This window comes from Hemitrygon akajei, chromosome 11 (assembly GCF_048418815.1).
Source record: "Hemitrygon akajei chromosome 11, sHemAka1.3, whole genome shotgun sequence".
NCBI lineage: Eukaryota > Metazoa > Chordata > Chondrichthyes > Myliobatiformes > Dasyatidae > Hemitrygon > Hemitrygon akajei.
Window position 1 is genome coordinate 31752809 of NC_133134.1, and position 19368 is coordinate 31772176.

Here is a 19368-nt window from a genome sequence, read left to right on the forward strand (position 1 = left end):
TGGTAAATCTCCTCTGTACCCTTACCAATGCTTCCACATCCTTCCTATAGTGAGATGACCAGAACTGGACACAGTACTCCAAGTGTGGCCTAACCAGAGTTTTATAGAGCTGCATCATTACATCGTGTCTCTTAACCTCTATCCCTTGACTTATGAAAGCTAACACCCCATAAGCTTTCTTAACTACCCTATCTACCTGTGAGGCAACTTTCAGGGATCTGTGGACATGTACCCCCAGATCCCTCTACTCCTCCACACTACCAAGTATCCTGCCATTTATTTTGTACTCTGCCTTGGAGTTTGTCCTTCCAAAGTGTACCACCTCACACTTCTCCAGGTTGAACTCCATCTGCCACTTCGCAGTCCACTTCTGCATCCTATCAATGTCTCTCTGCAATCTTCGACAATCCTCTACACTATCTGCAACACCACCAACCTTTGTGTCGTCTGCAAACTTGCCAACCCACCCTTCTACCCCTACATCCAGGTCGTTAATAAAAATCACAAAAAGTAGAGGTCCCAGAACAGATCCTTGTGGAACACCACTAGTCATAATGCTCCAATCTGAATGTACTCCCTCCACCACAACCCTCTGCCTTCTGCAGGCAAGCCAATTCTGAATCCACCTGGCCAAACTTCCCTGGATCCCATGCCTTCTGACTTTCTGAATAAGCCTACCATGTGGAACCTTGTCAAATGCCTTACTAAAATCCACTGCACTACCCTCATCTATATGCCTGGTCATCTCCTCAAAGAACTCTATCAGGCTTGTTAGACACGATCTGCCCTTCACAAAGCCATGCTGACTGTCCCTGATCAGACCATGATTCTCTAGATGCCCATAGATCCTATCTCTAAGAATCTTTTCCAACAGCTTTCCCACCACAGACGCAAGGCTCACTGGTCTATAACTACCCGGACTATCCCTACTACCTTTTTTGAACAAGGGGACAACATTTGCCTCCCTCCAATCCTCCAGTACCATTCCCGTGGATAACGAGGACATAAAGATCCTAGCCAGAGTTTCAGCAATCTCTTCCCTCGCCTCGTGGAGTAGCCTGGGGAATATTCTGTCAAGCCCCAGGGACTTATCAGTCCTAATGTATTTTAACAACTCCAACACCTCCTCTCCCTTAATATCAACATGCTCCAGAACATCAACCTCACTCATATTGTCCTCACCGTCATCAAGTTCCCTCGCATTGGTGAATACTGAAGAGAAGTATTCATTGAGGACCTCGCTCACTTCCACAGCCTCCAGGCACATCTTCCCACTTTTATCTCTAATCGGTCCTACCTTCACTTCTGTCATCCTTTTGTTCTTCACATAATTGAAGAATGCCTTAGGGTTTTCCTTTACCCTACTCGCCAAGGCCTTCTGATGCCCCCTTCTTAAGCTCCTTTCTTGCTACCCTATATTCCTCAATAGACCCATCTGATCCTTGCTTCCTAAACCTCATGTCTGCTGCCTTCTTCCACCTGACGAGATTTTCTACTTCACTTGTCACCCATGGTTTCTTCACCCTACCATTCTTTATCTTCCTCACCGGGACAAATTTATCCCTAACGTCTTGCAAATGATCCTTAAGCATCAACCACATGTCCATAGTACATTTCCCTGAAAAAACATCATCCCAGTTCACACCCGCAAGTTCTAGCCTTATAGCCTCATAATTTGCCCTTCCCCAATTAAAAATTTTCCTGTCCTGTCTGATTCTCTCTTTTTCCATGATAATGCAAAAGGTCAGGGAGCGGTGATCGCTGTCCCCCAGATGCTCACCCACTGACAGATCTGTGACCTGACCTGGTTCGTTACCTAATACTAGATCTAGTATGGCATTCCCCCTAGTCGGCCTGTCAACATACTGTGACAGGAATCCATCCTGGACACACTTAACAAACGCTGCCCATCTAAACCCTTAGAACTAATCAAGTGCCAATCAATATTAGGGAAGTTAAAGTCACTCATGATAACAACCCTGTTATTTTTGCACCTTTCCAAAATCTGCCTCCCAATCTGCTCCTCGGTATCTCTGCTGCTTCCAGGGGGCCTATAGAATACCCCCAGTAGAGTAACTGCTCCCTTCCTGTTTCTGACTTCCACCCATTCTGACTCAAAAGAGGATCCTGCCACATTACCCACCCTTTCTACAGCTGTAATAGTATCCCTGACCAGTAATGCCACCCCTCCTCCCCTTTTTCCCCCCCATCTCTATCCCTTTTAAAGCACTGAAATCCAGGAATATTGAGAATCCATTCCTGCCCTGGTGCCAGCCAAGTCTCTGTAATGGCCACTACATCATAATTCCATGTATGTATCCAAGCTCTCAGTTCATCACCTTTGTTCCTAATGCTTCTTGCATTGAAGTACACACACTTTAGCCCTTCTACCTTGCTACCTTTATACCCTTTATTCTGCTGCTCTTTCCTCAAAGCCTCTCTATATGTTACATCTGGCTTTACTCCATGCACTTCTTTCACTGCTCTATTGCGCTGGGTCCCATCTCCCTTGCAATTTAGTTTAAACCCTTCCCGAACCATGCTAGCAAACCTACCAGCAAGGATATTGACTGTACGTTCTTTGGCACCACCATAAATGAAAGTGCACAATATTTTTGTATGATACATTTGCCACACATGTTCCTTTAACTGGAATGTCTGCACCTGAATACCCAGTCACTTTTATATTTGTCATGTGCAACTTTGGTCTTGGCTTTAATGCAGTAAACTCAGATTCTGCAAGAACATTTACTTGTGCTCCAGTGTCAAGTTTAAACAGAATATTGTTTTGGTTCACTTGCAATGGAATAGTCCAGTCATTCTTTCTTTATTTATTTTCACAGAGCACATCAATATAAAACTCCTCACATTCATTTTCAAGCACTGCATTTACTTGTTTTATTTTCTTTCTACTTCAACAGCGTGAAAAATTATTACTCTTACCGCAGTCATTGCACATTTTCCCATACGCTGGACACTGTTTTGGCCGATGCTGCCGCCCACAGCGATCACATAGCTTTTTTTTTCTAATAACTTCGCGCTTTCTCACAGCGTCTACATTGCAGTTCCCAATGAAAAGTTCTTTAGCCTGTGGTGTCAGGGTTTCCGAAGCCTTGCAGAGCATCAAAGCTTTTTCCAATTCTAAATCATCTTCTCTTAACAGTCTTTCTCTCAGAACATTAACCAGAATGCCACAAACAATTCTGTCTTTAATGAGAGAGTCTGTCAGTTCTCCAATCTGGCATGTTTTACTCTGGTGTCTCAACTCAGTAACATATTTATCAATAGTTTCACCAGCTCGTTGCATACATATTAAAAAATTGTATCACTGATACGTCACATTACACTTCAGTATACAAAATGCTTCAAATTTGTCCATTATTGATTTTAACTTTAAATTTTCTCCATTTTCAAAAGTAAAATGGTTATGTACCTCTATTGCGCTGTCATCTACTACGTGGAGTAGAAGCGCAGCTTTAGTTTTCTCTGGCTTTCTATCCTCTTCAGTCACAAATAAATATAATTTAAAATGCTACTTAAATTTTCTCCAGTTCTCAACTACGTTCCCAGACAATTGAAGTGTCAATGGAGGTTGCAGCCCTTCCAGTTCGAACTCTTTTCAATTATCTACGATTCTCCCATGTTAGGAAACATATTATTCTTCCAGATCAACTTCTGACACCATGTTGTATTTTTTATATGGGTTACTATTAAAGAAACATCTTATGGAAGAAATAGAACTTTTATTTAACAACAACAACCACACGTGTCTTACGGTGCCATACTTCCAGATCTTTCTATCATTTCTGCGCATGCTCAGAACTCTCTCCAATCGTGTTCTTATACATGATATCACCACACTCCAAGGAGAAAAGGCCGAATTCACCCAACCTGTTCCCATAAGGTATGCGCCCCAATCCAGGCAACATCCTTGTAAATCTCCTCTGCACCCTTTCTATGGTTTCCACATCCTTCCTGTAGCGAGGCGACCAGAATTGAACACAGTACTCCAAGTGGGGTCCAACCAGGGTCCTATATAGCTGCAACATTACCTCGGCTCTTAAACTCAATCCCACGATTGATTAAGGCCAATGTACCATATGCCGCCTTAACCACAGAGTCAACCTACGTAGCAGCTTTGAGTGTCCTATGGACTCAGACCCCAAGATCCCTCTGATCCTCCACATTGCCAAGAGTCTTACAATTAATGCTATATTCTGCCATCATTATTTGATCTACCAAAATGAACAACCTCACACTTATCTGGGTTGAACCCCATCTGCCACTTCTCATCCCAGTTTTGCATTATATCAATGTCCTATTGTAACTTCTGACAGCTCACCATATTATCCACAACAACCCCAACCTTTGTGTCATTAGCAAATTTACTAACCAATTCCTCCAATTCCTCAACCAGGTCATTTATAAAAATCACGAAGAGTAGGGGTCCCAGAACAAATCCCTGAAGCACACCACTAGTCACCAGATTCCATGCAGAATATGACCTGTCTACAACCACTCATTGCCTTCTCTAGGCAAACCATTTCTGGATCCACAAAGCAATGTCCCCTTAGATCCCATGCCTCCTTACTTTCTCAATAAGCCTTGCATGGGGTACCTTGTCAAATGCCTTGCTAAAATCTGTATATACTATATCTACAGCTCTATCTTCATCAATGTGTTTAGTCACATCCTCAAAAAATTCAATCAGGCTAGTAAGGCATGACCTGCCTTTGACAAAGCCATGCTGACTATTCCTAATCATATTATGCTTCTCCAAATGTTCATAAATCCTGCCTCTCAGGATCTTCTCCATCAACTTACCAACCATTGAAGTAAGACTCACTGGGCTAGCCCTTCTCCATTTCTTGAATAAGGGAACAACATCTGCAACCCTCCAATCCTCTGGAACCTCTCCCATCCTCATCAATGATGCAAAGATCATTGCCAGAGGCTCAGCAATCTCCTCTTTTGCTTCCCTCAGTAGCCTGGGGTACATCCCCTCCGGTCCTGGTGATTTATCCAATTTGAGACTTTCCAAAAGCTCCAGCACATCCATATCCTCTTAATATCTACATGCTCAAGCTTTCCAGTCCACTGCAAGTCATCATTACAATCACCAAGATCCTTTTCTGTAGTGAATACTGAAGCAAAGTATTCATTAAGTACCTCTGCTATCTCCTCCAGTTCCATACACACTTTCCCACTGTCACACTTGATTGATCCTATTCTCTCACATCTTATCCTCGTGCTCTTCACATACTTGTGGAATGCCCTGGGGTTTTCCTTAATCCTGTCTGCCAAGGCCGCCTTCTGGCTCTCCTAATTTCATTCTTAAACTCCTTCCTGCTAGCCTTAGGAACCTAGAAGATTATATCATTACCTAGTTTGTTTGGTTTTTTTTTTAACCTGTTGTAAGCTGTTCTTCTTCACTAGATTTACTTCAGCCTTTGTGCACCACGGATCTTGTATCCCACCATCCTTTCCATGTCTCATTGTAACATACCTACTCAGAACCCTGAGCAAATATCCCCCGAACATTTGCCACATTTCTTCTGTATTTTCCCCGAGAACATCTGTTTCCAATTTACGTTTCCAAGTACTTGCCTGATAGCCTCTTATTTCCCCTTACTCCAATCAAGTGTAACATGTCTGTTCCTATCCCTCTCCAATGCTATAGTAAAGGAGATAAAATTGTGATCACTATCTCCAAAATGCTCTCCTACTGAGAGACCTGACACCTGACCAGGTTCATTTCCCAATACCAGATCAAGTATAGCCTCTCCTCTTACAGGCTTATCTACATATTGTGTCAAGAAACCTTTCTGAACACACCTAACAAACTCCACCCCATCTAAACCCCTCACTCTAGGGAGATGCCAATCAATATTTGGGAAATTAAAATCTCGCACCACAGCAACCCTGTTATTATTACTCCTTTCCAAAATCAGTCTCCCTATCTGCTGCTCGATGTCTCTGTTACTATTGGGTGGTCTATATATTTTTTTAAAAACACCCAGTAGAGTTATTGACCCCTTTCTATTCCTAACTTCCACCCACAGAGACTCCAGAGACTTCCATGACTTCCTCCTTTTCTGCAGATGTGACACATTCTCTGATCAACAGTGCTATGCCCCCACCTCTTTTGCCTCCCTCCCTGTCCTTTCTGAAACATCTAAAGCCTGGCACTTGAAGTAGCCATTCCTGCCCTTGAACCATCCAAGTCTCAGTAATGGCCACAACATCATAGCCCTTAAGTGCTGATCCACGCTCTAAGCTCATCTGCTTTATTCATAGTACTCCTCGCATTAAAATAGACGCATCTCAAACCAACTGTCTGAGCGCGTCCCTTCTCTATCACCTGCCTGTCCTCCCTCTTGCACGGTCTCCAAACTTTCTCTAATTGTGAGCCGAAACATCCCAGACCCTGGCACCTGGGAGGCAAACTACCATCCACATTTCTTTCCTACGTCCACAGATTTGCCTATCTGACCCCCCCCCCCCCACTTCTCTGTCTCCTGTGGTCCCAAGGTAACTACCTGCCTATAGCTCCTCTCTATCATCTCCTCACTGTCCCTGACCAGACGAAGGTCATCAAACTGCAGCTCCAGTTCCCTAACACGGTCACTAAGGAGCTGTAACTCGGCACACCTGGTGCAGATGTGGTCGTCCGGGAGGCCGGGAATCTCCAGGATCTCTCACATCTGACACCGACCACAGAAAACTGGCCTCACACGCGTACCTTGTCTGTATTCTATACAAATAATCTACCTGGCCTCGACCCTTTATTGCCGAAATCCACTTGAGCCAAAGCCTTCCTACTCTGTCACCCGCTCTGTAAATCTGTCTTTTTAAGCTCTTCCCGCTGTTCTCACTGGCTGACCTCCAGTTGCAACAACCCCTTTTGCAGTTGTGCCAGTTGAAACCGCTGAAGAAATAACTGCCGCATTTTCGACACTGCTTGCTTTTAAACTCTCCCCGCTGTTCTCACTGGCCGACCTCCAAACGCTTGCACAGTTGTGCCCTGCTCAAACCGCTGAAGAAACCGCTGGTCATCTCAAGTTGAGTGATAAATATTTGGAAATAGCATAGTGGCATTTCATTTGTTGGATTATGAATCTTTGAAGTTATTTTTATTTAGAGATGCAGCACCTTAACTGGCTTTCCAGCCCAATGAACCTGCACTACAAAATGTGACCAATTAACCTCCTAACCTGTAAGTGTTTGGAACATGAGAGGAAACAAGAGCACCCATGGAAACCCATAAGCTCAGAAGGAGAGCCTATAAACTCCTTACAGTGACTGGATCGAACCTGGGTTGCAGGCAATGTAATAAAGTTGTGCTAACTTCTATGCTACTGTGACAGTCAAATAATCCAGCCTCTGGGCTAAAGATGTCCATTTGTTGTGTATATTCAACACTGTTGCTAAGATGATCGATATAAAGGGATAGTGTGAGAACTTTTAGATGTAGCAGAAGAACAATCATGATTTTATTGAATGGCAAAGTAAAGATGGAGAGCCTTGTAGCCTGCTGCTGCTCCAGTATCTCAATTTCTGGCTATTTCTGAGCATGAAGGATGCTTAACCATTTATCTACATAATTGTCTTCCCTGCTCAAAGTTGGGGAGGTTTGTGGCCAGTTTTGCAGATCACAGATGCTGTTGCTGAAGGACAATCATTGGTCTCTGCTTTGTGAAATTAACCCTCAATAATGCTCTTAATAAAGCACCCAAGGGATATCAATGTAAGTAATACGACTCCTGGCATTATAACATTTAAGTGGGTCTTATACGACACAAGTCAAATTTCCAAAGGCAATTGCAATGAACTCTAACAGGATATATCCTAAATAAATTATTTAATATTTAATGTTTAAAACTACTTTTTATAAATTCCCAGTTCATTCTGAAAATATTTCATTTTATTATTTTCCAGGAAATGATATTTTTCAATGGCTACTTCAAAATGTTTCCACAACTGAAGAAGGTAATTGAAGCTGCTTCTTTTGAATTTGATTCATCACTTTCATGGGGGGGAAACTGGACTAGAAACTGTTCACTTTGGGCAATGGCCAACTTTTCATCTTTGTTAAAAGAAACCTGTATGTTGCAAGTATTACTTCACTCAGAAAAATGTTTTAAGGGGGTTGTTGCAACAGAATAATTATAGATTTAGATATATCAAGTGATAGTAAATGCTAGTGTGCTTTACTTCGTGAAAAAATTGCTATATTTCTTCACTATTTTTGGTTGGTGCGACTGTAATGAAACCCAATTTCCCTCGGGATCAATAAAGTATGTCTGTCTTTCAATTGTGTTTATGATAGTGTTTGGATTATGGAGAGAAGACATCAAGTATCTTTTTTTTGAGACATAAGAATAAGGTTAAGGTCCAATCTGTACATTTGTTCGATAGTTGGGAAAACTACATAGAATAGAGAGCTACAACAGTAGTATAATAAGGCAACAAATAACTGGATGTACAGTCTAGGATAGACATAACAAATGTATTTTCCTGTGAAGCATGGTAAGCAAGTTAGTTTTCTCCCTTGGCTTGGAATTTCCCAGTAGTTTTAGTTCACTTTTGCTTGTGATACCTACACTTCCTTTGAGTAGACCTTTGCTACGTTTCTGTCCTGTGCACTGGCTGATGTACTTCCAGTGAAGTTATCGGTGTGCGGAATCTACAATTTGTAGGAAATCCAGGGTTGATGTTTTGCTAAGGTCAGAGTGAAAGTTGGTGTAATGTCTAATTTATTAGCTTGTCTTTTTAAAGATTGGCTCTTTGGTCAATAGAACATTTGTAATGTTGATAAGATTATACACCTGAAAGATCTAAAATGGATGGATAATTGTAACAGCTTGTCGATCTGATACAGGAACATGTCAATTGCTACGGAGTCTTCTGGCTCTTGAACTTCTGCAGTGGGCTGGTGCTCTACGCATGGTGGCGTTATTTCAGTTACTTTTACTGAAATTATGCAGCTGAACTTGTTGTTCCTCAAAGTGAAATAAAATCATATTTTACTCAAAACTTGCTTTGATTTCCATATCGGGGTACACAGGATGGCACTACTCAACTCAATACTCTTTTTGGAGCTTTGCAGGAAGAAAAATGGCTGTTGCCAGGCCTTGGTCGTTAAGACTGTGTATTCTTAATAGTTTTGCAATAGCCAAATTACTTGATTATTCCCCATGTAACACTACCCCATTAAAGAAAATGACTGAAGTACAAAACAATGAGATGAAGGTTTGAATTTCCTGGCTTTCTCACTTGTTTACTTAGTGTTATCTTCAAAAATAGTAAGAAATGCAGAACTCCTGCAGAAATTTATTTTTTTCCCTGTACTTCTATCTCTTTTGTTCATTTACTGTTTCTCATGCCAGCCATTTCTTACCTGCATTTTTTTCCCCATCAACCTTTCTCCTTCACTTGTTAATACACTGAATTTTTGCTTGGGATTTGGTTCAGGAGGTCCCAGTAAATCATCAATACTTAACTGCATATTATTTATATGTGATGTAATTGGAAATTTATCCTGAGCAAGAATTCTGATTTGGTTTTTCACTTTATAACTTTGGGATGCCAATTATTTCAAATTCATGATATTTGTGCTGAACCAATAGGTTTCCTGATCATCTTCCCTCACTGCCTAAACCAGGGGTTCCCAATCTGGGATCCAGAGACCCTTCTGTTAATGTTAGGGGTCTATGGCATTTTTTTTAAAAAGGTTGGGAACCCCTGGTCTAAATGATGAGGTGCCACTGAATTGGCACTGGTGTTCCACATCCTAACATTTGAATTGAACTATTTAACAGCAATATTTTCTCAGGACATTTTGGCCTTTCATGATTATAGGAATCTTGCCTAAATCCCCTATTGTGAAAGTCCTCTTCATTTATGAACCTGCATGAATACTGATATCAGTCTTAAGCATTGCTTCTCTACATGAGCAATTACTTGTCTAAATCAAGCTGGTAGTTTTTGAATTATTTATGCTATCACCACAGTGAGATAATACTACAGGCAAATTAAGAAGTTGATTTATCCTAGTATTCTGTACCCATTTATCTGGAATATTGCCTGTCATTACTATTGACCTACTTCTGCTGTCGATTGGGAAAAATGGAGATAATCGGATTTGGAGTATACTACAATTTACAGTTATGAGCATTTGTAAGTATTAAAGACTAATCCAGGAACAGATGCTCTAGAAGTGATTGTTGGTGGTTTCAGAATTTATTTTGATTGGATCTTGGATAAAATAGGAATCAACCTAAGCTTGCCACGAGACTTGTTGCTGATTCATGAGGGAAATTCGATAGGGTCAAGAGATTCACACAAAAATAGTGTAATACTAGTGAAGAAATACGTTGACAGACAATAACACAGGAAAATATAGTTGATGCTGAGAAAAATGATGGACTAAAGAATTAAAATATTGGAGGCAAATCATGCCTCACTTGTTTTTTGGTGAAGACATGAGGAGAATAGTGTGGGTAACACTATTATGAAAATATTTTGTCAAAAATCTGTGCCGTTCACAAACTACTAAAGGGAGAATGGCAGCATGGATACTAAGTTGTCAATATGACAGAAATCTTGTGGTTTTTTTAAAAAAAATTGTACTTCAAAGCATTTGTCCAAGGCCATTTTTCATTGTAATGTGTATTAAAGGTCTGTAATTGGGTGCGTAAGCATTTAGTTTTGAAGTTTGTAAATGCCACAAAATGAGAATAATCCATCAGGAGGGCCTAGACAAATTGGATCCTTGTAGAGTAAGACTGGTGAAATTGGCAGAGAATTTGTGCATATCTATGAAGACAGATGGAAGACACTAAAGCATCTTGTTAATAGTAAAAAATCAAGGGACAGATGGGAGAGAGGAACTAAAAATCACTGGAGAAGTGTTCTCAGGCAGACTAATGGAACTTGAGGCAAGTAGCCAATGAACATAAATGAATGAGCTTAATTGTGCAAGCAATATTTGTGATCTTCCAAAATTCCCCAGGCTTTAGGAAGGTCTCAGTGAACTGGAAAACTGCAAATGTAATGACTCTATCCAAAGAAGGAAGAAGGCAAACTAGGAAGCAAAAGACCAGCTGGCCTGATAGGTGAATGAGAAAATCTTGGAATCGTTCGGAAGTGCATTGAGAAAATCAAAATTCCACTGAGCAGAATTGACAATGCGTTTTGGAAGGGACATCATTCCTGATGAATATTAGTTTTCCTTGTGGAAGAAATGGGCTGGGTGAATAAAAGGACATTGGCAGAGGGAGTAGCTGAAGAATGTATGTTTCTTTCAATGCTCTGTTCAATGTGCTAAAACAGTTGAAGATTGGCTGTTAATTACCTTGCCATATAACAGTAAGGACTTGTGGGATAGAGCATAATATATTAGCTTTGATAGAGGATTGGCTAACTAACAAAAAAAGGCAAATGAGTAATTTTCAGATTGGCAGACTGTAATTATAAGATGCCACAGATATTAGTGCTGAAGCTTCTACTATTTACAGTCCATATTAATCACTTTGATTAAGTGATCTTGTGAATTGTAGCAACACACATAAAATGCTGGAGGAATTCAGCAGACCAGTCAGCATCTATGGGAAAAGAATACAGTCAACGTTTCGGGCTGAGACCCTTTAGCAGGTGCGAAGACCCTTCAGCCTGAAATATCGACTGTACTCTTTCCATAGATGCTGCCTGGGCTGCTGAGTTCCTCCAGTATTTTGTGTGTGTTGCTTGGGCTTCCAGCCTCTACAGATTCTCTCTTGTTTGTGAATTGTAGCCAGATTTTCTGAGGATGAAAGGAATAGGTGGGAAAATGAGTTGTGAGGAGTGCTCAAAGAATCTATAAAGGAATACGGGTTGGGCGAATGGGCAAAAATGTGGCAGATGGATGATGTGTGGAAATAACAGTTATCGACTTTGGACAGACAGAAGAACAGTCTATTAATCAAGTGGAGAAAAAATGCTATAGTTCTTTAGTACAGAAGAAATGAGATGTCATCGGATATGAAACACAGTATGCACATACAGCAAGTAAGTGGAAGGCACGAGAATATTGGTCTTTATTGCAAAAGGGCTGGGCTATAAATTAGTCACAACTTGCTACAACTGTACAGAGTATTTGCGAGATCATATTTGGAGTACTGCATTTGGATTTGGTTTCCTACTTAAGGAAAAATTTTACTTGGATTGCATAGTTCATTAAATGATTACTGTGAAAGATTTTTTAAATTAAACAATCTGGGCTTTTATTCACTGAAGTTAGGAAGATTTTTGAGAAGGCTTTAAGTCTGTTGCTGAAATGGATTTTTTTGCCATAATGGAGTGAAGAATTTAATAAGTCACCCCTTTACAGTGAAATGAGCAAGAGATTTTGCTCTTGTGAATATAAACAAAATTATACTAATCAATTGCACCACAAGTTAAGGATCACATGGAACAATTGTGTTCGGTTCAGTGCATGGTATTGCAGAGGGTTGAAGAGCATATTTAATGCAGTAGTGTGAAGAATGAGGTAATTTGGTGTATGTGGTGAAATTAGCAAGAGTGTGATCATATTCCAACAGTCCGGAACCACCAGCAATGAAGAGAAGATTTGATTTGATTGTGTGCAAAATCATTACCATTGAGGAAATAAATAATGACGAACTGTGAAAAAAGATTAGCAGGAAAGAGATGTGTGTGCCTGATTCTTTTTATTTTTATAGCCAGATTTTTTTTTCAATGTTCTCAAATACAATACTTGAACATGGCAATTCTATAATTGGAAAGTGAATAAGATAACCTCTTGGTTTTTCTAAAACGGTATCATAAGCACACTTGACCAAATTACTTCTTTCGCTGTGAAGTTGCTTTCTGATTCTGCAACTCAACTGAAGTAGAGTTAATTACCATGTCCACTGGTACAGTGAGGTACACTACAATGAAATGCTTGCAGCAGCATAACAGGCGCGCAGGTATAGACAACAAACAGAATATAAATTATACATATAATGGGTAAAATGCTATTTTTGCACAAGTTCTGGATCTTGCACAAAGACATAATTGGAGAAGTCTATGGTGGTACAAGATGTGGTCCATTGTTCAGGTAGGGCTAGAATTGTCCATGTAGATTCAAGGAATTCCTAAACCTAGTGGTGTGGGACTTCAAATTTCTGTAACTCTTCATGCTGCTACCATCAGGAAGGAATAATGGGCCAGATAGATCACAGTCTCTTTGGAGGCTTTGCTGTTGTTTGCATGGTGGTGGAGGGAGGGGTTTTGGTGCTTTTGTAGGTGCAAGTGGGGGCGGGGTCAACACTTGCTACTGCTTGTGCATGGGAGAGGGGTCTTTAGGGAGTCTGATGTTACTGTCATTCATTCTTTGACGTTTTTCCTGTTCCTGAATATCTGCGAAGAGTAAGAATTCTAGCTTTTATACTGTTTGCATTCTCTGAAATGAATCATTGGTGGGGAATCTTGATTCTGCCTACTTGAGGTAGCGCTTCCTGTCAATGCTGAGGTTGTTGGTGAGAGCTGTGCCCATTATAGACCATTCTATGTCCACACCTCTCTGCTGCCTTTTGCATTCCTGTGCTTTGGGATTCTGGCAAATTTTTACAGATGTAACCAGTTAGCTACATCACTGTCTGGTATGGAGGGGACACTGTAGAGTGTTGTAACTTCAGGCAGCTCCATCGTGGGCACTAGCCACCCAAGCATTGAGAACCTCTTCAAAAGATGATGCCTGATAAAGACGGTATCCATCATTGAGGACCCCCCATCATCCAGGACAAGTCTTCTCATTTCTACCATCAGAGAACATGTACATAAAGGCACCCAACCTTTTAGGAGTAGCTTCTTTCTCTCCACCATCAGATATTTTTTAACAGTCCATGAATACTTTCTCAATATTTTTGCTCTTTTTGCACCTCTTTTGGGGCAGGTGTGGCCTGTACAAAAAGGACAGATTGCACTTGAATCTGAGGGGGGCCAATATCCTGGTGGGGAGGTTTTCAAAAGCTATTGGGGAGAGTTTAAGCTAGAATTGCTTGGGGGGTGGGAACCAAACTGAAGAGACACAAGAAGAGGCAGTTGGCTCACAAATAGAGAAAGCTTGGAGACAGTGCAGGAGGGATGATAGGCAGGTGATAGAGAAGAGATGCACTCAGACCAATGGTTTGAGATGTGTCTATTTTAATGCAAGGAGTATTATTAACAAAGTGAATGAGCTGAGAGCATGGATCAGTGTTTGGAACTATGATGTTGTGGCCGTTCCAGAGACTTGGATGGCTCAGGAACAGTAATGGCTACTTAGAGTGCCAGGTTTCAGATGTTTCAGAAAGGACAGGGAGGGAGGCAAAAAAGGTGAGGGCATGGCACTGTTGATCAGAGATAGTGTCACGGCTGCAGAAAAGGAGGGAAGTCATGGAGGGATTGTCCTCTGAGTTTGTGTGGGTGGAAGTTAAGAAAAGGAAGGGGTCAATAACTCTACTGGGTGTTTTTTATAGACCACCCAATAGTAACAGAGACATTGAGGAGCAGATAGAGAGACAGATTCTGGAAAGAAGTAATAATAACAGTGTTGTCATGGTGGGAGATTTTAATTTTCCAAATATTGATTGGCATATTGATTGATTAGATGGTGTGGAGATTGTTAGTTATAGTCAGGAAGGTTTCTTGACACAATTTGTAGATAAGCCTACAAGAGCAGAGGCTGTACTTGATCTGATATTGGGAAATGAACCTGTCATATCTCTCAGCGGGAGAGCATTATGATCACTATCTCCTTTACCATAGCATTGGAGAGGGATAGGAACAGACAACTTAGGAAAGCGCTTAATTGGAGTAAGAGGAAATATGAGGCTATCAGGCAGGAATTTGGAAGCATAAATTGGGAGCAGATGTTCTCAGGGAAATGTACGAAAGAAATGTGGCAAATGTTCAGGGGATATTTGTGTGGTGTTCTGCATAGGTGCGTTCCAATAAGACAAGGAAAGGCTGGTAGGGTACAGGAACTGTGGTGTAAAAAGGCTGTAGTAAATCTAGTAAAGAAGAAAACAAAAGCTTACGAAAGGTTCAAAAAAAACTAGGTAATGTTAGAGATCTAGAAGATTATAAGGCTAGCAGGAAGGAGCTTAAGAATGAAATCAGGAGAGCCAGAAGGGCATGATTTTGGGAAGGTGTGGTGAACTACATATACCTGTCTGGACACGCCCCCTGATGACTGCTCCTGTGGCTCCTCCCACAGACCCCTGTATAAAGGTGATGGAGGTCTGAGCCCGGCCTCTCTGTCTCCAGGATGTAGTATGGTGGTCACTCACTGCTTGTTCCTTCTTCCAGTCAATAAAAGCCGATATCTCGCCTTTACGTCTCAGAGTGAGTTATTGATGGTGCATCAGAAGGTTAACTTGCAGACATAAATAAGGAAGGCAAATGCAATATTACCATTCATTTTGAGAGAACTAGAATATTAAAGCAAAGCTATAATGCTTAAGGCTTTATAGAGCACAGACCACATTTAGAGTATTTTAAGGAGTTTTGGGTCCCATATCTCAGGAAGAATGTGATTTTGTAGAGGGTCCTGGGAGGTTTACAAGAATGTTCCCAGGGATGAAAGAGTTAATGTATATATGAGGAGTGTTTGATGGCTCTGTGTCTATACTTGCTGGAAGTCAAGGAGGGATCTCATTGAAACCTTTCGAATAATGAAAAGCCTGTACCCAATGGATGTGAAGAGGGTGTTTCCTGTAACGGAAGACTCTAGCATCAGAGGGCACAGCCTCAGAATAAAAGGATGTCATTTTAGATTGGAGCGGAGGAGATATTTCTTTAGCCAGAAGGTGGTGAATCTTGGAATTCATTTCCACAGATGGCTGTGGAGGCCATGTCATTGGGTGTATTAAAAGCGGAGTTTGATATGTGCTTGATTACATACTTATTTAATTTTATTTAGAGGTACAGCATGATTAGGCACTTCTGGCCCTTCAAGAGCATCGCACCAGCAACCCCCGATTCAACCCTACGCCAATCATGGGAAAATTTACTATGACCAAATTACATACCAACTCGCAGGTGTTTGGACTGTGGAAGGAAACTGGATCACCCAGAAAAAAAAATGCATTCCACAGGAAGAATGTACAGACAATATCAGAATTGTACCCCACATTCCAACACCCTGAGCTTTAATAGTGTCACTCCAACCACTACAATACTGTGGTGTAGATTAGTAAGCATGTTAAAAGTTATGAGGAGAAAGGAGGAGAATGGCATTGAGAGGGAATAGTAAATCAGCTATAATTGAATGACAAAGTAGACTCAATGAGCTGACTGGCTCATTTCTACTCCCATATCTTATGGTCCTATGCATTTCACTTGTTGTTGTCCATGCTAAATAAAGAAGTCACACAAGGGACAGAAGAGATTCTACAATATAACTCAGTAACAAATAATTTACCTAAATGAAATGTAGAACAAATTAGAACACTACCAATGCTACTTTTGTACTATAAAACTATTAGTTCCAAATAGTTATTGTCAGAGGAATTTATCCAGCGTCTGCAATGAACAACATCAGCACAAAAGCCTGGTATAGATAATAGATTCCCTTCATATGGTGTTATCGATGAATGCATTCTCCATATTTTTCATTTTAGCATTCAAGATGATAATCAATACCTTCCTGATTCTTAACTTGTTACTGCTTATTTCTCACCAAATATCAGTGACAAAAATTACTGCTTTTTGAACACAAACACGGGCAACTGGTGCTATTTTTTTTTAAGTTTGCTCTTAGCATGTAGAGTCTAATGGCCATGCAAGTGAGCACAACTGAAGCTAGTTGGAACCTGGTCAGCAAGTCTCCTGTCCCAATTAAGCAGCATAGTGTCACAAATAAACAAAGGGAATCTCAGCAATGTTCTTGATTAGCTTTTGTTTTTTAAGAGTTGTCCCAAATAAGCAGCTGCCCTGATTCACTAATGGCCCAATTAACAGGAATCCTGTGTGTGCATCATATGATACAGTATCTAACAAAATGGAGAGACCATGAAATGATAAGTAAATTGAAGGAGATTCAGGTAAGTTGAGGCTGGAGTTGATTTCTGCCATAACCAACATAAAGCTCTTCATTGCATTGGATAGGATGTTAATGCTCTTGGATAGTAGTCATTGAGGCAGGTCACTGTGTAGTTCTTGTGCACCAACACTATAAGATGCCCTTCACAGATGGGAGCCTCAGAATTTGAAGATGTCCTCGATTGTGCAGAGCAAATGGCTGGAATAAGTCTTCATTGCTTGGCTAAGTATGCCATCTGGGCCAGACTCTCTTCGTGGGTTCACCCTCTTGAAGGATGTCCTGATTTTGGCCTCCCAGTCAGATTTCACTCCCTTCTGAAGAGGTGGGGAGTTATATAGGTGGTGATTCAAAGTGTGCGTAAAAAGCATTGAGCTCATCCAGAAATGAAGTGCCATTATCGCTTGTCCTACACGTTTTTGCTTTGCAGGAAGTGATGACATGCATGTTCGGCCACATCAGCCCAGAGCCTTGCCACCTCATTTAATGAAAATAACTGATTGACGATGATCTGTGATAAGTACTGAAGCAGCAAAATGTCAAAAGATCTTCAAAAAGGTGATGCCTGAAGAAGGTGGCATCCATCATTAAGGACTCCTATCACTCAGTACGTGCCCTCTTCTCATTGCTGCCATCAAGGAAGGAGGCTCAGGAGCCAGAAGAGAGAGACAGGTTTAGGAACAACCTCTTCTCCAATGCCCCCCAACCTCTGCCATCAGATTTCTTAATGGACAATGAAGCCAAGTACACTACCTCACTTCTTACTCTTTCACGCTACTTGTTTAATTTTTTGTATATATAATTTATAGCTTTTGTTATTATTTTGCGCTATACTGCCACAAAGCAAATTTCATAATGTATGCCAGTGATATTAAATCTGACTCTTTGATATTGCAAACCTTTTCATTTCAACATAATGTTTAAATGAAAGGTATAACTAAGGGCTTTCAAATGGTAACCTACCTCTGTTTACACTTGTTTTCTGCAAAGGCACTGCCTTTAATTACCATTTAATTCGAATTGTTGCCTCTCCTTAACCCAGTTAGGATGTACCCAGCATAACTGGTATAGAAGCTGAACAGAAGGTGCAGATTAATATCTGTTTTCCTTCTGCTGTGCACACATATTATTTGGGAGTGGGAAACTTACAATAACATAGGAAGTGTTTCTGTCGCCTATATAATTTCCTCGGTGATCAGGGAAGGAAAAGGTGAGTCATTCCAAAATAATTCTTTCTAATGTCTGATGAAGCTGAGTGTTTCTCCAAAACACTCATCCCCTGAGCTGCAATAATGAACACCAAGCACTAGTTTAATTAATAACTGGCAGGAATTAATCACCTCTGTTAGACAGCCAAGCTTGGTATTTAATAACAGGAAAATATCGCTGGAACTGAATTGACTTTCGTAGGTCTGTTACCCAATTTAATTATATAATACATTTTTCCAGTGTGAGGCTCTTTGGCCCGTCACATTGATGCCAGCTCTCTGGCAATCAGATTTCCCCCACCTATCTTAATTCTCTTTCAGTGCATAAAGCTTCCCAATGTGGTTAAAAAAAAATGCTGCATAAAAATTCTTGGTCTGTAACTGACTTCATCTGTAGGAAATCTAAGATCATTTACCTTAAGTATTATTTTGACATGGCTGTTAGAGCAGAAATCTGAAACTTCACTTTTAACTTTTGACATTTAATTGTCAGTGCAGTTATGAACAAAAAATTATGCTATTATAATTCATGGCAAAATGATAAATGTGTTTTCTGGCTATGCATTCTGGCCCAGGTAAAGGTCCCAAAGGCAGGGCAAATAATTCTGTGTAGTTAAATAAGGATTTAAAGGATACTTTGAAATGGCCCAATGTGCTGTAATATAGTTAAATTATCTATATTTAACTTCCTTACCCAAGGGAATGAAAGTTACTGAACTAGAATTGAAGCTTTTGTTATTCTGATCATTTGAGATTTCTTTCCACGATTAAAAGACTTGGCAGTAGCAGTTGGTTCCTTTATGGTTCGGCAGAAATCATTTATTTTCTATTGCAAACACTTAAATTCCAATCTCACTTAAAGTTTCTACCTGTTACATGAGAGCTGGTGACCCAAGTACACAATACCCAAGAAAATCACTGAAGTGAAAATGACTATGCACAGGAGATAGTGCCTTCACTGTACCTAATTTTAAATATGTTTTTGGAAAAGCCTAGACTATTGCACTTGTGGAGATTTTGTGGCTTATTTTTAGTTATATAACATGGTCTTCATCCTGTTAGCTGGAGGCTTGCACATAAGCTGCAATCTTA

At 40.6% G+C, this 19368-nt stretch overlaps 1 protein-coding gene across 1 annotated transcript in view; it reads left to right on the forward strand.

Annotated features, from left to right (window-relative positions):
* Window positions 1-19368, forward strand: part of rgs11 (regulator of G protein signaling 11) — a 136250-nt gene that overhangs the window by 23183 nt on the left and 93699 nt on the right. Inside the window, exon 3 of the mRNA XM_073060567.1 lies at window positions 7939-7989. Within this exon, the coding sequence (XP_072916668.1) occupies window positions 7939-7989 (51 nt within the window). The remainder of the gene's footprint in view (window positions 1-7938; window positions 7990-19368) is intronic.